This window comes from Hipposideros armiger, unplaced genomic scaffold (genome assembly GCF_001890085.2).
Source record: "Hipposideros armiger isolate ML-2016 unplaced genomic scaffold, ASM189008v1 scaffold_140, whole genome shotgun sequence".
Lineage (NCBI taxonomy): Eukaryota > Metazoa > Chordata > Mammalia > Chiroptera > Hipposideridae > Hipposideros > Hipposideros armiger.
In genome coordinates this window covers 2928213-2955883 of record NW_017731490.1, presented here as the reverse complement: position 1 = coordinate 2955883, position 27671 = coordinate 2928213, and the positions used below count along the sequence as shown (strand labels likewise).

At 41.6% G+C, this 27671-nt stretch overlaps 1 protein-coding gene across 1 annotated transcript in view; it reads right to left on the bottom strand.

Annotated features, from left to right (window-relative positions):
* The window catches only part of LOC109386838 (diacylglycerol kinase eta-like), a 92626-nt gene that overhangs the window by 64124 nt on the left and 831 nt on the right, over nt 1-27671 (bottom strand). Inside the window, exon 2 of the mRNA XM_019650365.1 lies at nt 20966-21169. Coding sequence (XP_019505910.1) covers nt 20966-21169 — 204 coding nt within the window. The remainder of the gene's footprint in view (nt 1-20965; nt 21170-27671) is intronic.

Genomic DNA, 27671 nt, shown 5'->3' with positions numbered 1-27671 from the left:
GGGAAGTTGAGCCAAGTACTTACTGCGCTTTTACATTTAAATCTCACATTCATTGATGTCCTTAGTCCCAAGAGACACACTTTCACGATTAAGTAAATATTTTAGTTATAAAGTTATTTCGCTTTAGAACAGTGAGAAACAATGCAGCAACATAACCGCCACAAATCTGTCAGCCTGAAAATTAATATTCTAAATGTATTGCCAAACTGGAGGGGTTATTACACTTGGAAAGTCCACTAGCAAATGTAAACGTGAACTTAACAAATTGCAGAATTATGACCTAAGCAGAACAAAGTAGGAAGAAACAGAAAGCAAGATTGAAGCTCATCTATTCATATCTTATTTAATCCTCATAACAGCCCAAGAAGCTGCATCTAATTATCTCAATTTTAAAGTTAGGAAACTGAGGCTTAAAAATGTTAAGTAACTCATCTACTATCATTCAGCTAGGAAGTATAAGAGGCAGAAGGGCCTAATATGCCTTAAAAACTCAATGCCATCCATTACCACGCATTGCCGCTCTAATGCTCAATGTGAAACAAAGCACTGCCAGGTACTACTCATTTCAAAAGTGGCATATATTTTAAATATTCAATTCTGTTTTTCCAAAGTTGTTTCTGTTAAATCAAATTATGCATTTATTAGAAGTTTTGCAGTACTATTCAACAGTAGAAAGCCACACCAGGCTGTAAACAGCTAAAATATAGCAGATGTGTTTTATTAATCTTTGTAATTCCATCACATAGTAGTACTACCTATGTTCAAGATGGTAGGATGAGTGGATGGATGTATACTGAACAGTAACCTGTTTTGCAACATTATCTGAGGGGATACACATGTGCATTATAGCCCATATGCCTTCCATAATGTGGGCTGTCATCTGAATAGTTATTTTAATGTCACTGATGAAGAAAAAGTTTACAAATATTTAGTTTTTAAATTTTTTCAAAGAAGAAAGGGAGGATGAAATCTAGTGCTTTTCACAGCTTGTTTTTCAGTGAGATTCCTGAACTTTTACCATCCTCGGGATGGAGATTTGGTAAATGTGGTGACCTTACAGAAGACATAAATCTGTAAGAATAACAGGACTTAAAATGGCAAAAATCATATTCTGAAGAATTACTTAATATGTCTAAATTACTCTTTAAAAAGTACACATTACGTCAGTAACAGTTCTCTATGTCCAAAACACAAAAAAATGCAAAAAAAAAAAAATCAGCATCCTTCAATGGTTATACTTTTCCAGTATGTAACTTAAAACCATAATGATTACAATGAAAAGACAAAATTTTAATTCAAAAACACATATTAGATCATAATAAGAATATAAATAGGACTTAGTAAATTTTCTAATTAGCTTCTCCTGTTGTAGGCAGTCTAACAAAAACACCGTGGTAATTGCTTGGATGAGAACCCCTGAAAAAATGTTCCATGAATTCAGAAGACACTTAAAAAGTATTTTAAGGTGAGGGGAACAAAGCACCCATAGTAGAGTACTAGGAGAAAAAGCCATTGTGATGCTCAGCCTTTCTAGAATGCCACTCTTCCTTGGTGCCTGACTTCCATTACTCACTCTTCAAGGCTCGGTGCAACATGGCCTCCTCTGGAAGCCGTAGTATCTGCCCAAGAGCGCCCTCTATGTTGTGCCTCTGTTAGCGCATGCATCTATTACCATATTTATTTGTATACATGGCTGTTCTGCAGCTTCAAAAAAGGACTTCATCCTACTAATTCTACATCCACAGCGCAGAATAGCAAATGAATAGCAAAGGAAAACAGGTATTAATATGCTGCATACCCTGCTATAAAATATTGAAGAGTATCTATCGGGCAGGATCCCGGTCTAAAATTGAGTTACTCTTACCACACAGATATCAAAGAGAAGGATGAATATTACCACAACTAAAATATATAAAATAATTTCTGAAAACTAGAACTGTTCCCTGATTCATTCAGCAAATACGTTTTCGGCAACTCCTAGGGGACAGGCAGTGTTGTAGGCACTAGAGATGGAGCTGGGAACAAAACAGACAAATATCCCTGCCCCCGTGAAGTTTTTATTCTAGTGTTAGAAGATGGGCAACAGAGAAAATAAATATACGACATAGGTAGTAGACGGTGATCAGTAATAGGGAAAAGAAAGAAGGAGAGAAAGTTGCAGCATGCCAGGCTCAGGGTAGGGGTGCAGTTTTGGATAGCACTGCCAGGACAGGTCTCACCAAGAGGGGGACCTCTGAGGGGGAGGGAGGAAGGGAAGGAGGGATGGGGTCTTATTGGTTGAAAATACTTTTCCTTTGTTTAAAAACTCATTGGTTAAAAATATTATATTCTAGGGCCGGCCGAGTGGCTCAGTTGATGAAGAGCTCGCTCAAGAGTGTGAGCTCTGAGCAACAGGGTCTCCAGTTCGATTCCCGGCCCGAGCTGAGCTGCTGCTGAGCTGCCAACAGGTGGTAGGATGGCTCAGCTAAACAAAATCAATAAATAAATAAAAATAAAAACATTATATTCTATAAGTTGTTGATTATAAACACAATTCCAAAAGTCGCCGCCCTTTCTAGGCGTTCTTAATAAGATTTCACAATCTAGTAAATTTAGAAACTGTTTAAACCAGAACTAATCAGATACCATTGTCTGATGACAATGGGCAGATCCATGTTTCTTTTTGCAAGGTAAACACTTTTTTTTTCTTGATCATCAGGGAGTAAAGTGTTTTAAATACTTTTACTTTAAATATCAATCTTTCTATGGTCCATTATCTATAGTACTTTAATATTAATAACTGGTCTCTATTAAATACCAATTATGTTCTAGCCACTGTTCTAAATACCCATTTTGTCTCATTTACATCCTCACAACAACTCTATGAGGCAGGTACTATTACTATCCCCGTTTTACAGATGAGAGTGGCTTAGAGAGATTAAGCAACTTTTCCCAAATCACTTACAGACAGTAAGTAGGACAACTGGGATTTGAGACCAGACCGTTCTCAAAAAATAAAGTCCATATCCTCAATCAAAACACTCTACTACCTCAAAGGTAACAGCATTTGTGCTACATAGCATTTCAATATACTGGATTATTAACTGTTCAAATATAAAAATATGGAAAGAGACCTCATAACAAAAGTTTGTCTTATAAAAAAATTTGGAGGGCCGGCCGAGTGGCGCGATGGTTGAGAGCTGGCTTGGGATGCCAGAGGGCCCCGGTTCCGATCCCACATATGAGGGCCAGTGACACTGCCCTCCACAGCTAAGATGCTGAACAACAGCTCAACCTGGAGCTGGGCTGCCATGAGTCGCCTGCGACGGCGTAGGCTGCAGCCCCTGCTGCAGTGGGTTGCCATGGGCCGCCGTGTGTGGCCAGCAGCCAGCATGAGCGGCCAGCAGCTGCAGTGAGCGGCCGTCCAGAAGCCAGCGACTGATCTGCCTCGCCCGGGAGGAGCGCGGTGATGGTGCCAACTTGGGCCAGTGAAGCAGCGTCCTCCACAACTAGACTGAAGAACAAAACGACAGCAACTTGTCTGTTCCTCTTCCCCCAATTCCCCAGCGCTGTTCCCATCCCCCCAATTCCCCAATAAAAAAGAAATAAATAAAAAATTAGACAATAAGCAATATGAACTCCCAGAGCAAAATAAAGCTCCTATTTTTAAAGATCACCTTAGGAATCTATTATATAAACACAATGAATAATGATCCCAGAAGGGTCATTATGATAGGGAAAAGGATATAAAATATAACTGATAAAAGCAAAAGTAAACCACCTCCTTCTGTCCCTAAGAACATCTCTAGTCTCAGAGTTGTTCCTTTTAAATTAAACCAATACAGAAGGGAGAAATGTGTTATTGATTGCTAGATCATTATAGCAATATCCAGCTAATAGCAATAATTAATAATTAAACCCACAGATAAAAAACTACTGTGAAGTGCTGGTGTTAGCACACATAGTGATATCTATTTGTCATTTCAAGCTTTCATGATCTTTCTGGGATAAAAACTCTTTTATATGACATGAAAAGATTATATCAAATGTGTGTTTGGTATAGAAAAAAATGGATCGTCTTAATGAAATGAGTAATTCTGTGTTGTATCTTCAAAATTATTTTTCTGAGTGTGTTGGAAATTAAAACATATACTAGTTTCTATTCTGACAGATTTTTCTGGTTATTGTTCTAATTTGATGGGGTCTGAAATGATGAGTTTCAATTCACATACTAGCTCTGCTTTGATGAATAATGCAAATAACTTAAAAGTCTCTGATAACTTTTTTCTCCTCAAACATAAATAAGGAACTCAGGCACTCAACCGAGTTAAGTTTTTTAATGAATGTTTTCTTGTAGAGTCATTTCCTAAACCGGATTCCATAGAACATTTTACTTTTTCTTGAAAAGCACAGATAGTAATGACATTTTCCCTTAAAATAGTTTACTATATAGTTGATTCTCATTTGCAGTCATTATGCTCTAATAAAGTGATCATGGGAACAAAAGCAGACCCTGAATAGCCAAAGCAATCTTCAGAAAGAAGAACAAAGTGGGGGCCTCACACTCCCTGATTTGAAACTACGTTACAAAGCAAGGGTAATCAAAACTGTATTGAATTGGTGTAAAAACAGACACATAGATCAATGCATCATAATAGAAAGCCCAGAAATAAACCCATACATATATGGTCAGTTAATTTACAACAAAGGAGCTGTGAATAAACACAGGGGAAAGGACAGTCTGTTCAATAAATAGGGTTGGGAAAACTAAACAGCCACATGCAAAAGAATGAAACTGGACTACTATCTTACACCAACATAAAGTTAACTAAAAATGGATTAAAGACTTAAATGCAAGACCTGAAACCATAAAATTCGTAGAAGAAAACATAGGCAGGAAGCTCCTTGACAACAATCTTGGAGATGATTTGTTTGGATCTGACACCAAAACCAAAGGCAACAGAAGCAAAAATCAACAAGTGGGACTATATCAAACAAAAAACGTTCTGCACAGCAGAGAAAATTATCAACAAAATGAAAAGGTAGCATATGGAATGAGGAAAAATATTTACAAATCACATATCGGATAAAGAACTCATAAAGCTCAATAGCAATGAAATAAAGTAACAATCTGATTTAAAAATGGGCAGGAGATCTAAATAGACATTTTTTCAAAGACATACAAATGGTCAATAGGTACATGAAAAGGTTCTCAATATCACTAATCATCAGGGAAATGCAAATCAAAACCACAATGAGGTATCACCTCACACCTGTTAGAATGGCTATTAGAAAAAAGACACGAAAAAATAATTGTTTACGAGGATGTGGAGAAAAGGGAACCTTTGTGCACTGTTGGTGGGAATGTAAATTGGTGCAGCCACTATGGAAAACAGTATGGAGGTTCCTCAAAAATTAAAAATACAACTACCACATGATCCAGCAATTCCACTTCCGGGTATTTAAGAAAATGAAAACACTAACTCACAAAGATATATACAGCATAATTGACAATAGTTAAGATATGGAAATAACCTAATTGTGCATCAATGGATTTCTTTATTCATTCATCTGTTGATGCACACTTAGGGTATTTCCACATCTTGGCTATTGTCAATTATGCTGCACATATCTTTTTGAGTTAGTGTTTTTGCATATATATACATGCATATATAAAATGCAATGTTGGGCCGGCCGAGTGGCGCGATGGTTAAGAACTGGCATGGGAGACCAGAGGCCCTGGTTCGGATCCCACATATGAGGGCCAGTGACACTGCCCTCTACAGCTAAGATGCTGAACAACAGCTCAACCTGGAGCTGGGCTGCCATGAGTCGCCGGCGACGGCGTAGGCTGCAGCCCCTGTGGCAGTGGGTTGCCATGGGCTACCGTATGGAGCCAGCAGCCAGCGTGAGCGGCCAGCAGCCGCAGTGAGCGGCCGTCCAGAAGCCGGCGACTGATCTGCCTCGCCAGGGAAGAGCGCAATGATGGTGCCAACTTGGGCCAGTGAAGCAACATCCTCCACAACTAGATTGAAGAACAAAACGACAGCAACTAGTCTGTTCCCCTTCCCCCAATTCCCCCAGCACTGTTCCCATCCCAATTCCCCAATAAAAATCTTAAAAAATAAATAAATAAATAAATAAAATGCAATGTTATTCAGTCATAAAAAAGGATAAAAATTTGCCATTTGTAACAACTTGGATGGACCTTGAGGGCATTATGCTATTATGCTAAATGAAGTAAGTCAGAGAGAAAAAGACAAACGCCACATGATCTCACTTATATGTGGAATCTAAAAACCACCAACCAACCAAAAAACAACAAAAAACAACAACAAAAAACCTCATAGAGAACAGATTGGTGGTTGCCAGAGGCAGGGAATGGGGGTTAGGCAATAAGGATCAAAAAGTACAAACTTCCAGTTTTAGAAAAAATAAGTACAGCATGGTGACTACAGGTGATAATGCTGTATTGCATCTTTGAAAGTCGCCAAGAGAATACATAAATCTTAAGAGTCCTTATTACAAGAAAAAAAAAATTTGTAACTACATATGGTGACACATGTTAACTGGACTTATTATTTTGGTCGTCATTATACAAGTATTAAATCATTATGTTGTGTACCTGAAATTAATATGTGTTAATTATACTTCAATAAATTAAAAAAAAATAAAACTGAATAGAACAAAAAAGATATCTCAAAACTCAAAAAAAAAAAAAAGAAAAAGAGAAGTCACTGTGAACACCGAATTAGCGAATACTGAACCATAGCTCCCAGGGGAAATGCAAGGTTAAATTCCTGGAGCCTTCCATCAACTGACCACTGCATAACCTTGTTTCATGCATGTTTCTGTTTAATATATATTGTTGATCCATTAACACTGAACTTGTGGCCAATAGCACTGTAACTCACATCTGAAGGAAGTTTAGCTAACACATGTGTTTTTCTCTACGACACATCTCAGGCTTCTAGCTTTTAGGACCTTTAGACATCATTTCAGCACTAAGCTTGGCGCCTTTCAAACATGGAGATCACCAACAGAAAGCACAAAAATGTGGAAAATGTCTCACATAGGTCACAAAAAAGACACTTGTTTACTGTGTGGGAAGGCAGGTTGTCACCTGGTTTACCCTCAGCTGGGGACATGCGCGTGAGGCAAGTAAAATTTTCAGGCCACTCGATGCGCGATTGCCAATGACCACAAAGTATCGCTTTGGGAGTTACAAACTTTAGCGAGTTGGCAAATTAGCATATACGGACTCCACAAATAATGAGGGTCCATCATATAAAATGTTGAGTACACGCGTGTAGTCCTATTACGTGAAAAACTATACTCAATGTGTTGTGTGACACAATGTCAGCAGATTGCACGCAAGGTTGCCAGGCACCTGAAGGCATGACTTCTGACCTCACAGCACGGATGCAAAGGTGGCATTTCGCTAATATTTGCCATTTGATGAATGTCATCATTGATGCGGGCCATGTATTTTGTTTTATAATGTCAAGATAAATTTCAGTGATTTCTACATACAAAGCATTTCTAGCAGACATGTTTATAGTGTCTCGGGCTGAAAGAAGGGAATTTTCCACAAAAGGGGTACATTTTATAAACCAAGTTCCTATTAGTATTCTCTCAATATGCTATAATTTGCTCAGTATTTTTGTTCAAATAAGTTTTGGCAATGCTACCAATAGCCAAGGCTTTTTATTATCAAAAATTTTAAGTTTATATTTAATTTATTAAAGAAACAAATTAAAAACCCAGGTCAATTTAAGGTAAGTTCAGCTTACAAGCGATATTATTCTATTTACAAATCTGGCAAATTTTAACAACCCTTCTTAGGGGCTATTGATTTTATTATCAATATTTAACCCTTTGCTATGCAGACATTCAGCTTCTAATATCTCAAAAACATCTTTACAGTAATAATTATGGATCACACCTACAAGGATATTTTTTGTTTTTGCTTTTACAGAAATGATATATTAAATTATGTCTTCATATAGAAACAGAGATATCAATACATGCTTCTAGGCATATAATACCATCCATCTGATTATTCCTACAGAAATGTTTAATTCACCTTCAGGAATATGAAGGATTATGTCACCTACTTATCAGATACATTTTATTTGTACAAACTGACTAGTCTTTGAATTCCCTCGGTGTATGAGGATTCACATTTTCTATTTGCATTTTTCTGTAAGAGGTACATCCAAATTTAAAAACTAAATGTTTTTATTATTACAAAAGCAAATATGTAACCTATAAAAGAGTTAAAAGTAGAAATAAAGAGAAGAAAAGAGCAAACACTCTTAATTCCATAATACAGAGAGAAACCACAATATCTCTGCTATCTCCTTTCACGGGGCTCAGAGTCTACACATGGTATTATAATCTCCTTTTTCTGCCCAATATATTGTATCTTCATGTCAACATGATGCAAATTAGTTTATATTTTTTCATTTATTTACCTACCCACTTAGTACCTACTGAACACCTTGTACCTGCCAGGCACTTGCACCTGAGGGAATAGTGATTTTTTTTTTATACAGATATTGCATTTAACCAATACTTTATTATTGGACATTTGTATCATAAACAAGGAGTAAAGAAGTGAGACATAATCTTACCAGCTCAACATTCAAGTGATTTGGAAAATTATCTGCCTTGTAAATTGGGTCATGGTGAGCTTCAATTTGTCGAGCTTCAATAAGCTTTTTTGTTCTGTTTTCTTCCTTACTGTCACATTTTAAAATTCCCTCCAATCCTGAAACTATGCAATCACTTTCTTATATTTATTCTAGTACTTTTATGACTGATTTATTATAAATTTGATCTTTTTTTTTTTAAACAGTGGTGTGTTGTTTTTTTTTAAAGATTTTTATTGGGTAATTGGGGGGATGGGAACAGTGCTGGGGAATTGGGGAAAGGGGAACAGACAAGTTGCTGTCCTTTTGTTCTTCAATCTAGTTGTGGAGGACGCTGCTTCACTGGCCCAAGTTGGCACCATCATTGCGCTCTTCCCAGGCGAGGCAGATCAGTCGCCGGCTTCTGGACGGCCGCTCACTGCGGCTGCTGGCCGCTCACGCTGGCTGCTGGCTACACACGGTAGCCCATGGCAACCCACTGCAGCAGGGGCTGCAGCCTATGCCGTCGCCAGCAACTCACGGCAGCCCAGCTCCAGGTTGAGCTGTTGTTCAGCATCTTAGCCGTGGAGGGCAGTGTCACTGGCCCACATATGTGGGATCCGAACCGGGGCCCTCTGGCATCCCAAGCGAGTTCTTAACCATCGCGCCACTCGGCCGGCCCTATAAATTTGATCTTTAACCCATCCGGAAAATATGGAGTCCATAATGTGAGGTAGGGATTGGGCTTTTTTTTTTTTTTAAGTAAATGGTGAGTCAGTTGCCTCAAGAGGAATTAGTAACCCATCTTTTCTCTACTGACTTGAAATATTATCTTGATTGTAAAATGTATTCTTATGTATTTATGGGCAAGTTTCTGGACTGTGTATTCTGTTCCACTGATCTTTCAGTTTATTCCCAATTCATAACCACATGAATTTTTTGCAGGCTTGTGCTAAGTTTCATTACATCTAATTGGCTGAGGCCTTCTTCCTTACTCTTCCTTTTCAATATGTAACTAGACATTATTTTATGACCTTTCAGATCATTTTAGTAAGTTAGCCAAAATTCCAATAGTAAATGTATTTGTAATTGCATACAATTCCCAGATAAATTGGGTAAAACTTCAAATTCTTTCTGTCCATCAGCAAAGTTTCATAGTCTTAATAGTCTCATAATTTCCTTGAAGTCTTGCACATTTCTTAAGTTTATGTTTCACTTTTATCCCACTAGAGAATTCTTGTAATAATATTATTTGAGTGTATAGTGGGCCATTCCTATGAAGCTTGCTTTATAATTTCATTGTGGTAAAATATACATAAAATTTACCATCTTAACCATGTTTACGTGTGCAGTTCAGTGGCATTAAGTACATTTACACTGTTGTGCAGCCATCACCACCATCCATTCACAGAACTCTTTTCATCTTGCAAAACTGAAACTCTATACCCATTAAACACTAATTCCACTCCCCTCCTCACCCAAGCCCCTGGCAACCACCATTTTACTTCCTGTCTCTCTGAATTGGACTACTCTAGGTGGACTCATACAATATCTGTCCTTTTATATCTGACTTATTTCACTTAGCATAATGTTTTCAAGGTTCAACCATGTTGTAGCATGTGTCAGAATTCCTCTCCTTTTTAAAGCTGAACAATATCCATATATGTGTGTGTGTGTGTGTGTGTATATATATGTGTATATATATATATATATATATATGCATAAAAGTAGTGGAGCACAATTGGACAGGAGGCAGGGAGATTGTGTACCTACATACCTCCTCAGTTTGAGAATGTGAGGTTGAGATGGCTACAGAACCCACTATATTAAGTGTCTGGCAGACAAAGGAAATAATAGGTCCAGATCTCAGGAGTGTACAGGCTAGAGAAAGATTGGTGCAGCTGGTAGTCGAAGCCTAATCTACTTGATCAGATCAACTAAGGAAGAGGCAAACACAGAATAAGAATCTTAGAAAACAAAAACCATTAGCAAAAGGAATCAGGGATAAAGACTAAGAGGCAGTAAAAAGGTAATTAACAATAAGAGAAATTTAAAACTTAAAAACAAAAACGGAAGATGTAACAAAAAAAAATGGTCAACAGTGTCCACATTGGCAAGAAATCCAGTTGAGTGAAAACCAAAGAGAGATCACTGGATTTTAGCAATTAGATCATTAGTGAGCCTTGTAAAAGACGGTTTCAGGAAGTGATTGGGGGCAAAGGCCAGGTTGTGTGGACCGAGGAGGAGGGGGACACAGGGAAGGTCATTTCAAGATCAGGACTTGGCCGGAAAGCACTGAAAGCCTACCTGGCCAATTATTTCCGCTACCACCTTCAAGCAGTCATTGGTTCTGAACAAAGTATTTGTTCCTAAGACCCTTGTAACATACATTACTCTAGAAACAAAGCAGGCCCCATCTAAAATCATCACGTGAAGTAAGCCCACCTTCACTGCTCCTGCACCGTGTGGGTTTTTCATTTCCGAAGGACCCTTCATGGCAGCAAAGACAGTTTTTAAAATGACAAAATAATGCTCTGTAAAAATATAATGGTTTTATCAAGTCTTTTCGACAGTCAGCAAAGGATAGTGGTCTGTATATCCTGCTGATGAAATTATTTAGAAGATGTATCAGGAATAACTGACTTATCAGGATTTTTACCAATTTTAAAAAATAATTCTAATAATCAGAGATATAAAAGCATACTGTGGCAATCCTCGTTACCACCTACCAAGTAGGAATCACTGTACCCATTTTGCAAGTGAGAAATCTAAAGTTCAGAGAACTGAAGTGTATCGGCCAGAGAAAGCTCACTGCTGCTGGCAAACAATGCTCCAAGTTCAGAGGCTTACTACAATGACGGGGTCTGTTTACGTCCTGTGTCACAATCCCAGGTGGCTGGGGCAGGAGCAGAGGCTCTGTTCCATGAAGCGGTTCAGGGACCCAAGCTCCTGCCACTGGATAATCTACATTTAGCTGTTGGGGGAAGGAAGAGACGAGGCATGGCCAGTCCCCAACACTGCTTTAGAGGTTAGTGACAAACTTCACTCCCACCCATATTCCACTGGCCTGAACTCAGTCATACAGCCCCACCCACGTATCTGCCACGAGGAAACGGAGTCTACCGGTGGGCTGGGGAAGAAAGGGGAGACACAGGTATTGATGGCATTGCACTTCCTGTAGCATAAGTAACATGGCCAAGGTCACCTAATAGTACATGAAAGAGCTGAGAAGCCAACCCAACACTACCTAACTACTCCAAAGAACCTTGCTGTTCAGTGCTGCTTCTGTCATTTCATTGAACCCCACCACCCGTTTTTAGCATTTCTCCAAATGACAACAGATGGTTACAAAGTGTTTGTGTGCGTGTATTTTTCATCTATCTTTTATTGTCTATCCTGCAGTTCCCCTTTTCCAATCAGCGGTTTTGCCTTCTGAGGTGCATACACATAAACCTAAAATTTGGGGCGCCCTCTTTAGCCCCTCCAATGCTGCAGAATGCATGAACCCCAAGCTAAGGACTCTTCTCTGTAGTACGCACACTCCTGTGACACTGTTAACTGACTTCCCACTTCCTACCTGCTCCCCGCACTCCCACCCCCGCTGACCTCTCCTTATTGCAGCTGTGTCCCCCACTCCCATTCATGCTTATTTTTCTCTATAGCACTTCTAACATAGTATGCATTTTACATATTTATGAGTTTACAAATTATCCTTTCATTAAAATGTGGGCTCCATGAGAGCATACGTTTTTGTCTGTTTTGTTTTCTTCGCAGCTCTGTCCCTGGCACCTATGACTGCGCTTGGGGCACGCGATGCACGTTCTGAATGAACTGAAGGGCGGCAGCGGAGTAACAACCAGAAGCCCACAGGCAGGCGGGGTACGGTGCTGCAAGGGTTCCGGCTCTGACGCGGACCCGCTCCATGGACCGTTTGCTTCACAAGCTACAGACATTATATGTTCATGCACATCATATTATAACATCATTTTAAAGTACTTTATGAGTTTGTACGAATAATCCAACTCAAAACAGTCGGCCTGCTCAGGTATACACTCTGGCACCTTTTCTCAAAGTAGTCAGATGGAGAAAGCCGGGCCCCAAAAATGACATTTTCATCCCTCCACTAATTAAAAATAAATTTTTCTCATAGTTTTTCTTCAATTATGCTTCATAGGCCAAATGGAAATTACTTTTTATAATTCTTTTTAGCGCTGTCTCACAACCTTTTAAAAATAGCATCTTACCTTATGGAAGTGAAACTAACAGTTGTCTTTGAAAACCTACTTTGAGGAGTTAGATGCCTATAAGCGTTTCTTCTAAATTTGTCTTTCTAAACATGTTTTCACAGTAATTCCACGATTTTGCTAACAGTCCTTAAAACTAATATAAATTTCAGCTGACATGTTTTATTCCAAAATTCACGTTTCAAACATAGACTTGTAAACATGTTACACACAAAAAACACGGGATTCGAATGCAAAAAGGCATTATGAAACCTACAACATTGGTGAGAGGCATGACCACAGATTAAACAAATTAACAAAGGGCAGGGCAGGAAGGAGGCGGGAGGGAGACGACAAGGGGAATTCAAGGGAAGGGGCGTGGAGGCAGAAAGACAGAGCAGTGAGGAAGCTGCCTGCATACACGCAAATTTGCACAGTATACATGCAGTTTCAAAACCCAAGAAGCTTACGGGACTACTGCAAGAAGGCACTTGGAATCCGCCCCCTGTCTCCACGGTGCCAAGGCACAGTGGTACAGCAGTTAGAAGTCCTGCTTTTGGGTTCCAACCCTGCCGTTTACTCAGCAGATATTCACACTCGGTCTCAGGTATAACATTTGTAAAATTCAGATAATTTTATGCAACTGGTAAATAAGGTCAGGTGTATGAAGCTGCTGTGTAAACAGTAAAATGCTAAGTAGAAAGGTTAATTGTAGATTTCTGACATAAATGCTCCAAGCTTACATCAAAAAAGATTTATTGTGCTAACTTACATTCTGGTGGTTTGAAAATGTCCTGGTTATCGAGCGGCACAGTGAGAAGGTTAGAGATTCCAGCTCCACACATGATAAAGTTAATCTTATTTCCCTAGTATAAAACAAGAGCCTCACAGTTTTCTATATACCCTCAGAACAAAAAACACAGGGAGAGAAAATTGTTACCATATATGTTTATTGGAAAGAAATGAGCAACAATCTAAACTAGAAACAATGTACATGGAATCCTAAATTCAGGCTCTTATCAATAATGGTTATTGATATAGTGAAGCCACTTAACCAAAATAAAAAATACAAATGTGTTTTCAAGTAACTAAATAGTCAGGGAAAAATATTCAGTACCCCAACAAGACCAAACAAATTTGCCAAGGGAAAATGTAATGTACTAACATGTTATGGTCTTTTTAAAAAGTCTATTTTTAGACATAAAACAAACTCTCTTTAATTAAAACCTTTGCTTATAAACACATTTCCTGAGTAAGTTAAGCCTAACAAATCCAATATGAGTGAAACCCTGCACCCTGGAAATAGCAAGGAGCCCCAAGTCATTTACAATAGTAGTTTCATATAACCTTTCATCACTCCCACCACAACAGCAAACATGTGACCTTAAACTAAGTGAAAGCTTTCTAAATTTAGATACTTTCAAATAAAGCATCTTAAGTTATATGTAAAGGTTTAGTAAATTATTTATTATGTCTCTTATCTTTAATAATGGGATATCATGTTTAACTTGTAATCAAAATGAAAAGAAAGCTGTTATACCATATATTACTGTACCAAGACTCAAAGTTTCCAGTCTATATTTAGTTCACATTAAAATGGAAGCAAAGACGCAAACCAAGCTAAAAATAAGATGTTCTACAAAGATGAGATTTTTAAATGGATTGAAATCTAGCTTTATTTGGTCCCTTAAATCCTGATGGTATTTAGCAGCACCTTAACCTCACAGGATTTGCAAATCTAATTTTCCATCATCCAGAGTAGGGTCAGGAAACTGAGGCCCACAAACCAAGCCTGCCAGCCATAAACTTCTGGCACCTCATTTTGTACAGCCACAAGCTAAGAAGGTTTTTTTTACATATTTAAATGGCTTTAAAAGAAAAAAAAAAAGAATATTTCTTAACACATGAAAATTTTATGAATTCAAATTTTAGTGTCCTTAAATAAAGTTTTATTGGAACACAGCCACACTTGCTCACTTAGGTATTGTCTATGGCTGCTTGTACACTCAAACAGTAGAGCTGAGTGATTTTGACACAGACTTTACAGCCCACGAAGTAGAAAATGTTTACTATCTGGCCCTTCACAGAAAAAGTTAGCTGACTTCTGCCCTAGATGAATATTAATTATTCTTGTTATTCAAGATATCTTCCTGCTCATCACCTACCAAAGTGTAAAAAATGCGTACTTGCCTCTCGTATCATATTGAGTTTCTGAACAATAACCCTGTCAATATTACATTATCCTCATTTCTTAACAACCTTCTGGCCATGTTTCTGTTTGTCGTCCTATTTGGATCATTGCCCAATCCAATATTCCCACCCGGAACTGTGGGTAAAAGTCTTAAATAAGACTTTCTAATCTCTGCCCGTTTTTGTTTTAAATGCTGGCTGTGAGCCAACATGACACCCTAATGGGCCACCATCTACAATCTGAACAAGGCAGGGCAAGCCTTCCCTAATCTACTCTACCTACAGTTTATGGTAAAAGATAATGCTTTAATTGCACAAATTGCATCTCATAAAGCAGTGAGAACTACAAGTTAATATTTCCATATACTGACTTATCATCATAAAGGCACAAGAGTTTATTTAATACATCCTTCAGGTTAAATTAAAACCAAGATACTAATTGAAGAATGTGGTGATTATTCTGTTCTAAAAGGGCTTAATGAGATGTCTTAATCTAGATACGATGTTACAAAGTTCTGAGTAGCTTTCCAGTATTAGGTATGTTTTACCTAAATTTAGAGATTCATTTATGAGCATTCAAAATTAACTGTAGGAAAACATATAAATGTAAAAAAAAAGTGACATCATAATAAACCCAATAAAGAGGTATTTTTGATACATGAAGCCTCAAGACCTTGGCAGAGATGATTCAATGTCAGAAAAAGTCACTTAGGGGGCCAGCCGAGTGGCTCCGTTGGTTAGAGTGCGAACTCTGAGCAACAGGGTCGCCGGTTTGATTCCCACATGGGCCAGGTAGCTGTGCCCAAGCTGAACTGCTGCTGAGCTGGTGAGAGTGCGTGCTCTTAACAACAAGGTTGCCAGTTCAACTCCCGCATAGGATGGTGGGCTGCAGGCCCCCCGACCCCTGCAACTAAGATTGAACACGGCACCTTGAACTGACCTGCCGATGGGCTGCCAGATGGCTCAGTGTGCAACAAGGTTGCCGGTTTGACTCCCACATGGGATGGTGGGCTCGGCCCCCCCCCCACCGCAACTAGATTGAAAGTGGTCACTAGACTTGAAGCTGAGCTTGCACCCTCCACAACTAAGATTGAAGGACAACAACTTGACTTGGAGCTGATGGGTCCTGGAAAACCACAATGTCCCCTTCCCCAATTCCCCAACACTGTTCCCCTCTCCAATTCCCCAGTAAAATCTTTAAAAAAAAAAGTCACTGAGATGGTTCCCATTTGTTAATAACCCTTTAGCTTATGACAGGTGAACATTCCTAGTGGAGAAACCCGACCAAGGTTCCTCCAGCCATTCCCTGCAAGAGGAAAGACTACAGTATTCATGGGTGAACAAAAACAAACAAAGCCTCCTTCACATTCATGTTCAAAATCAAGGTGGTCTGAGTTTGTATTAGTGTTGTTTCAGGATGTCTCATTCTCAGGAAATACCTGTCAAATTCTCTACAACAGTACATCTGAACGTAAAGTCAACCTCTTCCTTAAGACAGGACTGATTAAGACTTTGGGAGTAACAGCAAGGGTAAAGAGAGAAAGATCACAAGTGGCAGCTCCCTTTGGCTGCCCCACATCAGCAGTATTTCCACTTTTGCATACAAGTGATTTTTTTTTTCCTTTGGGGAAACAGAGGCAGCCATAAAACGATCCAGTGTTTAGCGCCCGGATGAGATTTCAGATGAGACAACCTGGAATTTCACTAAGGTGATACAGTGAAAGGAATAAAGTGAAAAACAGAGAAAGATAAAAACTGACTCCAAGGACAAAGGAACCAGGGGAAAATTGGAAAATGAAGAGAGTATACAATAAGGGGATTTGAGGACGGCACTAGAACATACATAAGGATTTAATTAAACCACGCTAATTTTAAAAGCATGCCAGTCTTATTCTTTACTTAAAAAGTCAGCACATCCACTGTAAAAACCCAAGTTTAGTGTTGTCCTACAGTAATCCATATTTCCTTCCATAGAGAACTGGTTAATTAAATGATGACATACCATGTTTGGTTGAACCACATGAAACTTACATTTTCCACAATTTTTTCAAGTTTTATTGAGATATAATTGATAAAGAAAATTATAATATAAAGTATACAAGGTGATAATTTGATACATATACGCTGTCAAATGATTACCACAATTAAATTAACATATGCATCATTTCACAGTTACCTTTTGTGTGTGTGTGAAAATGCTTAAGATCTATTAGCAAATTTCAAGTAGACAACACAGTATTATTATTATTATTTTTTTTTTTGGAGGGCAGTGTCACTGGCCCTCATATGTGGGATCCGAACCGGGGCCCTCTGTTATCCCAAGCCAGTTCTTAACCATCACACCACTCGGCTGGCCCGACAACACAGTATTATTAACTACAGTCAACATGCTGTAGATTAGATCCCGAGAACTTACTCATCTTGTAACTCAAAGTTTGTACCCTTTGGCCAATACCTCCCCGTTTTCCCCACCTCCCAGCCCCTGGCAACCACCATTCTACTTTCGACCATTTTGACATACTGATATAGCAACTGCGCTTAGTTCAACCTAATATAATGTATACTCTGCCCTCGTTAGAAAGAATGAGATGTACATGTCCCACTAACGAAATGACCTCCATATTATATTTCCAAACAAACAAGACACAGCATGTGTACAGAATACTCCCATTAGCATTTTTTGAAGAAATATGTGTATGTGCATAAAAATGTTCCAGAAGCACCCAAGAAAATGTCAACAGAGACTAGATGGTCTGGGGTGAGAGGGAGATTCCTTTTCACTGGACACCCTCCCACATACTCTCACACCATTTGAATGTCTTGTGCATTAATATGCATGCATTACTTTTTCAATTAAGAAAAGTTGAGATACTTTCCAAATTCCACATTTAACTTTCTCTACTGACATTCAAATTAATTAAAATACTAACCAGTATTTACAATACAGGACACTTCAAATAAGGTAATTACTTAAATTAAAGGCCTTCTTTCACTCCAAAGCTAAACTGGATACCAAACAGCTTTGTGATCCTAAGGATCTTAAAGGAAAGCAAAACAAACTATTTCAACAATAACATTCATATATATAAAGCATTATAGGAAAGTATGTAATATGTAGTCAAGAAATATTTTTGTGGCCAGCCTGGTGGCGCAGTTGGTTAGTGTGCAAGCTCTAAGCAACAGCGTCACCGGTTCGATTCCCACAAGGGCCAGTGAGCTGCGCCTGGGGTGAGCTGCTGCTGAGCTGCCAACCGGCAGCCGGATGGCTCAGCTGGTGACAGTGCGTGCTCTTAACAACAAGGTTGCCGGTTTGACTCTCACATGGGATGGTGGGCTATGCCATACCCCCCACCCCCACCCCCACCCCTTGCAACTAGATTGAAAGCAGCGACTGGACTAGGAGCTGAGCTTGCGCCCTCCACAACTAAGATTAAAGGACAATAACTTGAAAGACAATAACTTGACTTGGAGCTGATGGGTCCTGGAAAAATACAATGTTCCCCTTCCCCAATTCTCCAACGCTGTTCCCTTCCCCAATTCCCCAATAAAATCTTACAAAAAAAAAAAAAACAAAAAGAAAAGAAATAGTTTTGATCTCCATGTGTAACGTACTCTGCTGTGCACCCTCTGTGTACCTGTGGATAAATACTCTATAAAGAGCATATATCCACATACACATATAAGCATGTGTATCTGTGTGTAGCCACACACGCCATCCCAGGCTGCTACTCCACCAGGATCAGAGATGCCACTAGTAATCACAACCTGTCAGACCTGGTGGTCCCACCGTGTGTCTTCAGGATGTAGGAGCCAGAACTGCTACCACTGTCTTGAAAACCACGAGGCCCTGGGCTAGTCCTGGGGCCTCTTCTCCAGGCTCTCCCATTGTACATATTTATGGAGGGGATCAAGTGAGTACCTGTCTTTCTTTAAAGATGTTTTTCCTTAACTCTTACCTGGATCATAACTGAAAAATGGGAACCAATGTTAAATTTCACAGTTCTCATTCTATGAATTCTCTCACTGCCCTCGTCCTCTTCCCTAAGAATCAGTATCGGTGCTAAGCAGATTTAATTGATGAAATTTATACTATATGTGAACAGTCTGGCCTGGTGCTGGGGGCAGGCAGGGAGGCTCGGTGGTCTCTGCCGTTTTAGGCCCTGATCTCAGGTTGGCACCATACGAAAATGCTAATGAACTTAAATGCACTTATACAAGCTAATGTAAAATGCAGAATTTCTGAAATTAAATACATCTTGGGAAAGTTAAGGAACATTTCATGTAATGGTCTCCATTAAATGGCAAAATGTATGTGTTCAATGTTTTCATTAGAAAGTTAAATGGAAAACTAACACTAAATGTGCTTTTTGAATTTACTTAGTCTCAATAAACATGCTTTGCTCCAACCATAGATAATATCAAATTTAAAGAGTATCATCTTAGCTACTATCATGAGTTCATGACATCTACAAATGTTCAAGTTACTCCCAACAAATTTATTGTTTGACTTTACTCAATTCAAATTAGAGCCATCTCTAAATTTTCTCTCAAACAGCATTAAATTTACTGGTTAATCCTGATATAAGTATGCAGGGGATTTTTAACCATTTCATATAAATATATAAAATACACCATTTTTAAATATCTTTTTGCCCATTATTAAGTTTTACGAACTTTTTTAAAAGTTAAGATGTCAACTCTTAAGGGCACTGTCTGGAAAGTTCCTATCTTGTTTTGCCTTAATCTTCTAAAAGCACATTAAACTCATATCCTTAATTTATCATGAAGTCTATAAAATTCAAAAATGCCACTGTTAAAAGGAGTTACAAGATGTTCTCCTAAAAAAAAAAAAACCGACTGAAACAATTCTTGACTTTTACTAACTAATCTTGTTCACAGCTCTGTGCGCTTACACCTTTATTTCAGAAAATAAGGAGGCAGGCCAATATAAACATGAGTCCATAGGCACATAATAAAAGTTCTGTTTTTATATAGGGGGTCTACTGAGCTTAGAAAACAAATTCTCATAAAGCACAGGTATGGGATAAATTAACTTTTGCAATATTTAAAGAGAGCACACAAATCCAATGACTGCATTGGTTACCCTTTTCAAATTCCTCACTCAAGTCTCCCACTGATAACTGACGTTCCGTGTGACGGTTTTTAAACGGTGATGAAAATTAGAATACACTTAATCTTCCAGTGGTAAGCATTTGCTACGTATTGTTCACCATCAAATGAAAACAAACTTGGGAGCCTTCACAGGTCAACAGTACCTGCTATATAAACAAGGGTAAAACAGCAGGCTAATCTCCATGAAGTAGAAAGAGATTATTCCTTTTCATTGTTAAAAATAACCCTGGGTGTGGAAGATCTGAAATCGGTGCTTAGCGAAACGCTGGGGAAGCCTGGCCCGCCCTTGGCGCGGTGCAGGGCGCAGATAACCGCGAGCATCGTTCAGCGCTGGCGGTGCCCCCACCCCTGGCTTCTGCCTCCCTATGGGCAGCAGGTGTGACCTGCCCCCGCCCACCCCTCAGGCTGCTGTCCCGGGAAGGGAAGGCGGCGGGGCGTCGTCGCTCTGGCTGGTCGACCAGCACGCCTCTCCCGCGCAACGCACTCGACCCACCCACCGGTGCAGGGAGGACACAACACGAGCCGCTCCTTGCAGGCTCCCGGAGTGGGGACGCTCAAAAGCGCCCCAGCTTTTTCCCACGCTCCCGCCCAGCCGCTGGCTCGCTTCTCGCCGCCTCTGCGGGCCGAGCTCTCCTCGCGCGCGTGGCCCGTGACCCGTGGCCCGGGGATCCCTTCCCGGCCCCACCCCCGGCCCGGCTCCCCACGCTCCCGGGACCGCCGGGCGCGCTCCCCGCGCCCCGGGCGCCCAATCTCAGCTCCCGGTCCCGCCGCCTCCCGCCTGCCACGCTCCCGGCCGGCCCGCCTCACCTTGGTCCGGATCTGCCCCGACGTGGACACCTTGCGGATCAGTTTCTGGGGTCCTTCCTGCTCCCCTTCGCTGTCAGACGAGTCCTCTCCCGGTCCCGCCGACGCGGCGGCGGGGGTGGCCGCGGCGCCGGCCCCTGCGGCCGCTCCTCCTGCGGCCCCCGGTGGGTGGTGCTGGCCGCCGGCCCCAGCCATCCTCTCGGGCTCCTGCAGGGACACAGCACCGCCCGGCGGGGGCGGCGGCGGCCGTCAGGGGGTGGGCTCCGCCCGGGCCGCGCCGGGAACCCCGCGCCCGGCCGCCGCCGCCATCTTCCGCTCCCCCGGCGCCCCCCGCCGGCAGGGTCTCGGGGATCGGGCGCCCCCCAGCAGCGAACGCGGTGCGTCACCATGGACGCGGACCCCGGCCCGCCTGGGACCCCTGCGCGCACACCTCGGGGTGGTATAGGGGTCCTGACCCAGACTACGGCCAGCGCGGGGGGAAAAGATGGGGTGACAGAGAACTGGACAACCCCCCAGCCCCGAGGGTCCGGGGTCCCCAGGACGGACGCGAGCGCGAGGGAGTCGCGATACCTCCGCAGCCAACCCTCGCAGGCCCGGCAGAGGCAAGAGGGCCCCTGGGGTGGAAAGGGAGCTTGGCGTCTCCTCCCGACTCCCTTGGGTGCCCCCCCCCGCCACCTCTCGGACCCGGAATCGCTCCAGAGCTCGGGCCTCGCCGCACAGGTCCCCCAATAAAGTGCCCTCTGCCCCCGAGACAGAGGAGCGCGGCCCGGGCCTGTCTCACGACCACCCCCCCGCCTTGCCCCGACGACCCGTACCTCCCCCGCCCGGCCTGGGGTTCGCGTCCTGCCTGCGAGCCCAGCCTTGGCGTTCGGCTTCTGGCCCACCCCCACCCCCATCCGGCGCACACGGAAGAGGAGAGCGTTTTCCGGGAGGCTCCGCTCCGCTCTGGGAACTTTTCGTTCAGAAAGAGCGATCCCTTTAGCTAACAGGAAACTGGGAAGGGCGTGGAGAGAGCGCAGAAACAAGAGAGGACACGCAGCCCAAGACGACAGAATGCAAAAAAAAAAAAAGTCTAAGCTGAAGCGCTCACCGAGGCTGCCTGGAAGAAAACAATGCACTGGAGCCCTGTGAATACCAGTGCCCGAGCACGAAAACATTGGAAGTCCGGGGAGAGCCACTCCCTAACGCGGCCTAGAGCAGGAGGAAATGGCATCTACAGGCAGCAACCACCGCTCACAGCTCGTCTCCAGCGAGCTTGTTAAGCGGACACTGAAGTAGCCGCAGCCTCGCGACGGGTCGTGCACGCACGGCGCGGAAGAACGCGTGCAGGTGTGGGAGGGCTGCGGGGAGATGATACCAAAAGGACAGATTGCTGTTGTCAGCCAGACAACTCCAAACTGGTGTTAGCGAAATGTTTTAAGCATGGCAAAAAACGTCCCTGCCAGGCTGTGGAGTCCCGTCACACTTTCAGTGAAGTAATCGCTTTAGCGTGTGCGTGTCTCTCAGGACCCATTCATAGTTTCTCAGTTGACGTGACCTTTAAGAAGGTCCTCCAAACTTAAGAATCTGTTGGGTTTTGGGGTTTTTTTTAGTTGCAATCTTATTGACTGTCAGAACGAACAGTTCTAAAAGATTTTAACAATAAGCAATCCCAACACTTTATATACACGTTGTAGATTAAATTCACTAAAATGTAAAATGTACTGGTTGGCTTAAATCTTCAAAGAGCAGATTGCTGCCATGCAATACCAATTGATAGCGCCTACTTCTCCAGCCTCAGCTGTCTTCCATAGGAAGGGAAGGAGTTGAGCAAAAATAAAGAGCCCTATGGCTAGGTAATACGTAATTCTATTATCTACAAAGAACATATTGCTAGGAGGGGAATTCTTTAAGAGAAAAAAATAATCAAATTAATGGCCTTTATCCTAAACTAGCTGACTGGTCCAATGGTTCTGCAATGCAGACAAGAACGCCTAGTAAAGGGCCTTTGGAAAGAAAAACCTAGTTCAGACCTCTTTTAATATAAAGAAACTGAGGCCCCAAATCACCAGCTGAGACCAGTCAAATCATGTGATTACTATTCTAATGCTCTATTCACTTTACCACACTATATAACAATAGTCTGTCAATTATCATGTTTCTATTCACACTTCAGGTTTTTAAGTTTTATATAGTAACGTTTCTCAGCATCCAGGCAGAGTGATTAAACTGAAAGGCATTGTTTAATGCCCATGCCTATTCATTCTGTGATCTTAAGAAGAGGAATGAATATATTTCTCACTGATTCAAACAGTGATTGCTTAAATATACTTTAAAATAGTTTCAAGTGCAAGAGCTGGGCAATTAATACCTCAAAGTAAAGGTATTCATTACTTTATAAAAATTTAACCTTACAGTTACCCTTACTCTTCAAAGATTCCTGTAACAACTTCTAAAACTTGGCTGTGACTTTGAAAGCATAGCGAGTCTTAGCCTGCTCTACAATTTCCTACACACACAACGCTGAGTGAAGATACTGTGTAGGCAAATGAAGGAATGCCACCTCACTTTCTACAAACAGCAGCTCATGAAAAGCCCTCTCTTCTTCAATCATCTCTACTGAGGAGAATGTTTCAAGTAATCTCTAATTTAAGGCACCTGACCCACTCGCTTCTTCGCAGGTCTTCTGTGGAAATTAGGAGTTTCCAGAATGAATATCCAATCTGTATATTGTATACCTGCAATGCACTCCGCTCCCCATAAAAATATAACAACAATGTCGAGAGCTCAATATTTTCAACCATTTTAATGTAGCTCAAAATGGCAACTGAAACAAATTTCAAATATGTGGTATATTATATTATTTCTTTGATTTACAAGATTTCCTTGACTTTTTCCTTACTTGATGTTTTCAGACTTTCAAATAATTTCTTAGATGTGTCTTACATATTTCTTTTATTATTGTTACTTTGAAATCTTTGGAACATAACATATCACAAGCACACTATTAAAAATTTGGACAGAAGCCATGGAGACACTGCATTCAGGAAGAAATGGAAAGGGAAGCTACCACAAAATTAGGTTTCTCCTTAACAGCACTTCCTGCCCTACTAAAAAAATATACTGAAGATGTATACGTCACAGCCAGTTCTCATGTTCATACCAACTTTATGAATATTAGCATTTATTATCTACAGATATTTTGAATTATGGATATTATTGATCACTATTCCTAACAAAAGAGGTTAATATCCATTTGCAACTTTTAAATCCCACATGTTCAATCGTTTCATATTCAATTTTATATCATAAATATGTAGAAGTCTACATTTATATCCTGAAGAACCCAAGTAAGCTCTTTAAAAACAGTCATGGTCCAGTACTGACGTCCCTAATCAATGGGAACCACGCAAAGAACGCTGCAGGTTTGAACAAGTACAGGCCTGCTTTCATCCAAACTTTAGAACTGCTTCCATAATAAGCTATCAGCTGCATGTTTAGAATTTAGTATTCAAAGCTTCATTAAAATTGCTTTAGCTGTTACCTGAATGAGAAAGATTTTGAGATTAATCTTGACATCAACTGCAGGTACATATGTTCAGCCCTGCACCTAAGCCAAAAACCTTTCATCATCTAGACCTAGTCCATAAATATACTTATAATCTCTCATATATGTTGGCCTCTTTTCCTTTGAAACACTTCTCTCCTGATTTTCCATTGGTTCTGAATAGTTTCATCAGAGCCAACTAGATAAAAATCATTGGGACATAAAAACAAATTTAGTAAGTATAGTGTGCCTTAGTATCACTCCACTAAGAACTACTTTTGCAAATACTCCCACACTTTTTAATTTTTGGCTAGAATTCTCACTACCCATTTTGCCTTTAGGGTATTATCTATGGGTAAGGGTTGTTTGGCTAGCCATCTTCCTACTCACCTATTCCCACCACCAAAATAGTTTTCATTGATTAGAAATTTAGGTAATGCCTCTATGTCCACTGATCTGATTATACCCTGAAGCTAGCATGAAAGAAAATACAAAACCCTGAGTGCTAACATTTACCTTCTTTCAGGCCTAATGCCCTAGCTGGAGTGATTATTTAAATGTCCCCACTTAACTACATAATTTCATCATTTCATCTTCAAATACAGGAATGTCATGAGTCCAGCAGCTAGCTGCCTCTCAGCCCCAAACATGGGTACATTTCAAGCAAGAAGCGCTGTTCTTTTTACTATTACTCAGCATCAATTCCAAGGTTATGTTTACTCTTCTGTCTGAATCATAACATCTTGTTTTAGACTCCAAAAAAGAATGAGTGAATCCTTACATGTATGCTGTTGTACGCGACATGGATCTATGTAATATGAACATCGCCTATTTGATATTGGATATTCCTTTGCATAAATGTAAATGAGTATACTTTTATAGTAAAGTATTAAAGTTACCTATATTTGAATCCAAAAAGCAGATTTTAATTAACTGCAAAATTAAGTCCTAGTCAAAAAGCAGATGTTCCCAACTCAAGGTCTTTCAACGTCCACAGATCCAGCTTCAGGAAATCTGTTGATTCCCTTGAAATTTACCGTTTTTATACGCAGGTTGAATAGGTACATGTTCGGGAGAAAGAGACTCCATAGCTTTGATGAGATTCTTAAAGGGATCACTGACCCAAGAAAAACTCAAGAATACCTGATTTTGATGAACATTGTGCCTCTTCAAAACATATTTAGATTAAGCTGATATTTCCTTTTGTTCCAAATGTCTGAAATAAACATTTAAATACTCTTTTTTCCCCCTAATATATATAGCCCTCCTTCTTTCTTGTGCATGTAACTTTTCAGTGATTTGGATAACTTATCTTTTTTTAAGAGCTTAAATGAGAGTTCCCTTTTTTCTTAGGCTTTGTGGTCATACATATATGGCCACAGAGTTTCAAATAAAATCACTTTACCAAAAGTATCATTTTATGCCACATACCTGAGATCTCTGAGGATGCTTTCTGGCCTATCTGAATGTAAACCATTAACATACAGGAAACGAAACATTCTGCTTAGTTAAGAATGTACAGTGTGAGCACACCAGGATCTGCTGTGAACGGCTGCATCCAACAGTCCTGGAACATAGTAGGTACTGGATAAAATATCTTTTGAGTAAATAAAAAGGCCATCAGTATTTAAAGAAAATAAATAACTTTTAAGGAGAGTTCTGCAGTCTGGTAAAGTCCCACAGGTAATTTATACATTTCTGTTAGGGCTCTATTTTAAAAGCTGATAAATGAGCATTTTCATTTTTGTCTCTTTGACAAGTAAAGCAAAAAAAAAAAAAAGTTTCTATATTTCTAGCCAAAAACTAGTTCTGGCATTAGCACCCTAAAGTAAAATACATATAACTGGGTATTTTTCATTATGCTTGGAGTTGGCTTGAAGTACCAAAGGGACTGCCTATAGGAAAGTTGAAAAGTAAAACAGTAACAAAACCAGGTCGCTGAATTTAGTGCTCAATGATCTTTGATTTAAAATTCAAAACCGAATTGCTGTTTCATTTCAAGAATAATTTAATCCCCAGTGATCATCACAATAGAACAGGAGCAGATGGGCAGCCTTACAACATGTTCAAATTTACAAAAGCGAAGGCAGCTGCAGATACAGAAGGCTCCGAGTGGCAGGGCAGCCTCTGAAAGGTCGGGAGAAGGAGCAGAGAAACGCATCCCGGGCTACGGAGCGGACAGTGTACAGATGAGAAGAGAAAAGGGCGAGCCCCGCCTGGCACCTGGCCTGGCGCGTTCCGAGCTCTCAGCAGGCAGGGGGCCAGCCGGAGCCGACACGCCGAGATCCTGGCAGAGGAGCATCTGAACGCGCTGAACAGAACACCGGTGAGCCCGGAAATTTCGAAGGAGGCTTCTCCGATAGGCTCAGGAAACTCACCCAAGGCGGAGCAGCACACACCGAGGCAGGGCGTGCAGAGCCCGACTTCGATGGCTGGGAAAAGACAGCTCACACAGGCTCACCGGGCTCTGAGCGAGACGGGGATTCCGGGCTGGAATCCCCGGAGGGCGGCGAGGAGGTGCTGACGGCCCGAGTTGGAAGAAGGAAGGAAGTGGAAGGAGTTAGCGGGAACAAATGCAAAGCACCCCCCGCCCAGCCCCCCGTCTCCTCCTCCGGATCCTACACACAAGACACACGCACACGCTACTCTCGGTCCCGAAAAGGACCCGACCTGCGCGCTGCACGTGCCGCGAAATCCAGGTCAGCTCCCCGCTGCCTCCCTGACAAAACCCCTGAACCCTAGAAAAGCCCGGGGCTGCAGCGGCGCCCCGGAGCCGGAGGCGTGGCTCGGAGCTGCCGGCCGCCAGCAGCCTCCCGGAGCGGCGGTCCCCGGGAACCTGCGCGCCCAGGTGGCGGCCGGGGCGCAGGGCGCGGCCCCCGGCGGGGACCCCCGCTCCCCTCCCGGCCGCGCAGCCTGACCCCGCGGCCGGCGTGCGCCTCGCCCCCGCCCTACCTCCCACGCTCTCAAATCCAGGAAAAAGTTGAGAAGTCCGCGGAGCGCGGACACGGTCCTCCGAGGGCCGTCGTCAGCGGCCCCTCGCGAAGAGCCTCGCTGGCGGGACAAAGGCGCTCCGGGCGGCGCGCGAGGAGGAGCCGGGGCGGCGGAGGAAGCGCTGCCCCGGCTGGGAAGCAGCTGGGGACCTCATCCCGGGCCATTTCCTGAGCGGAACCCGGCCGGGGCGGG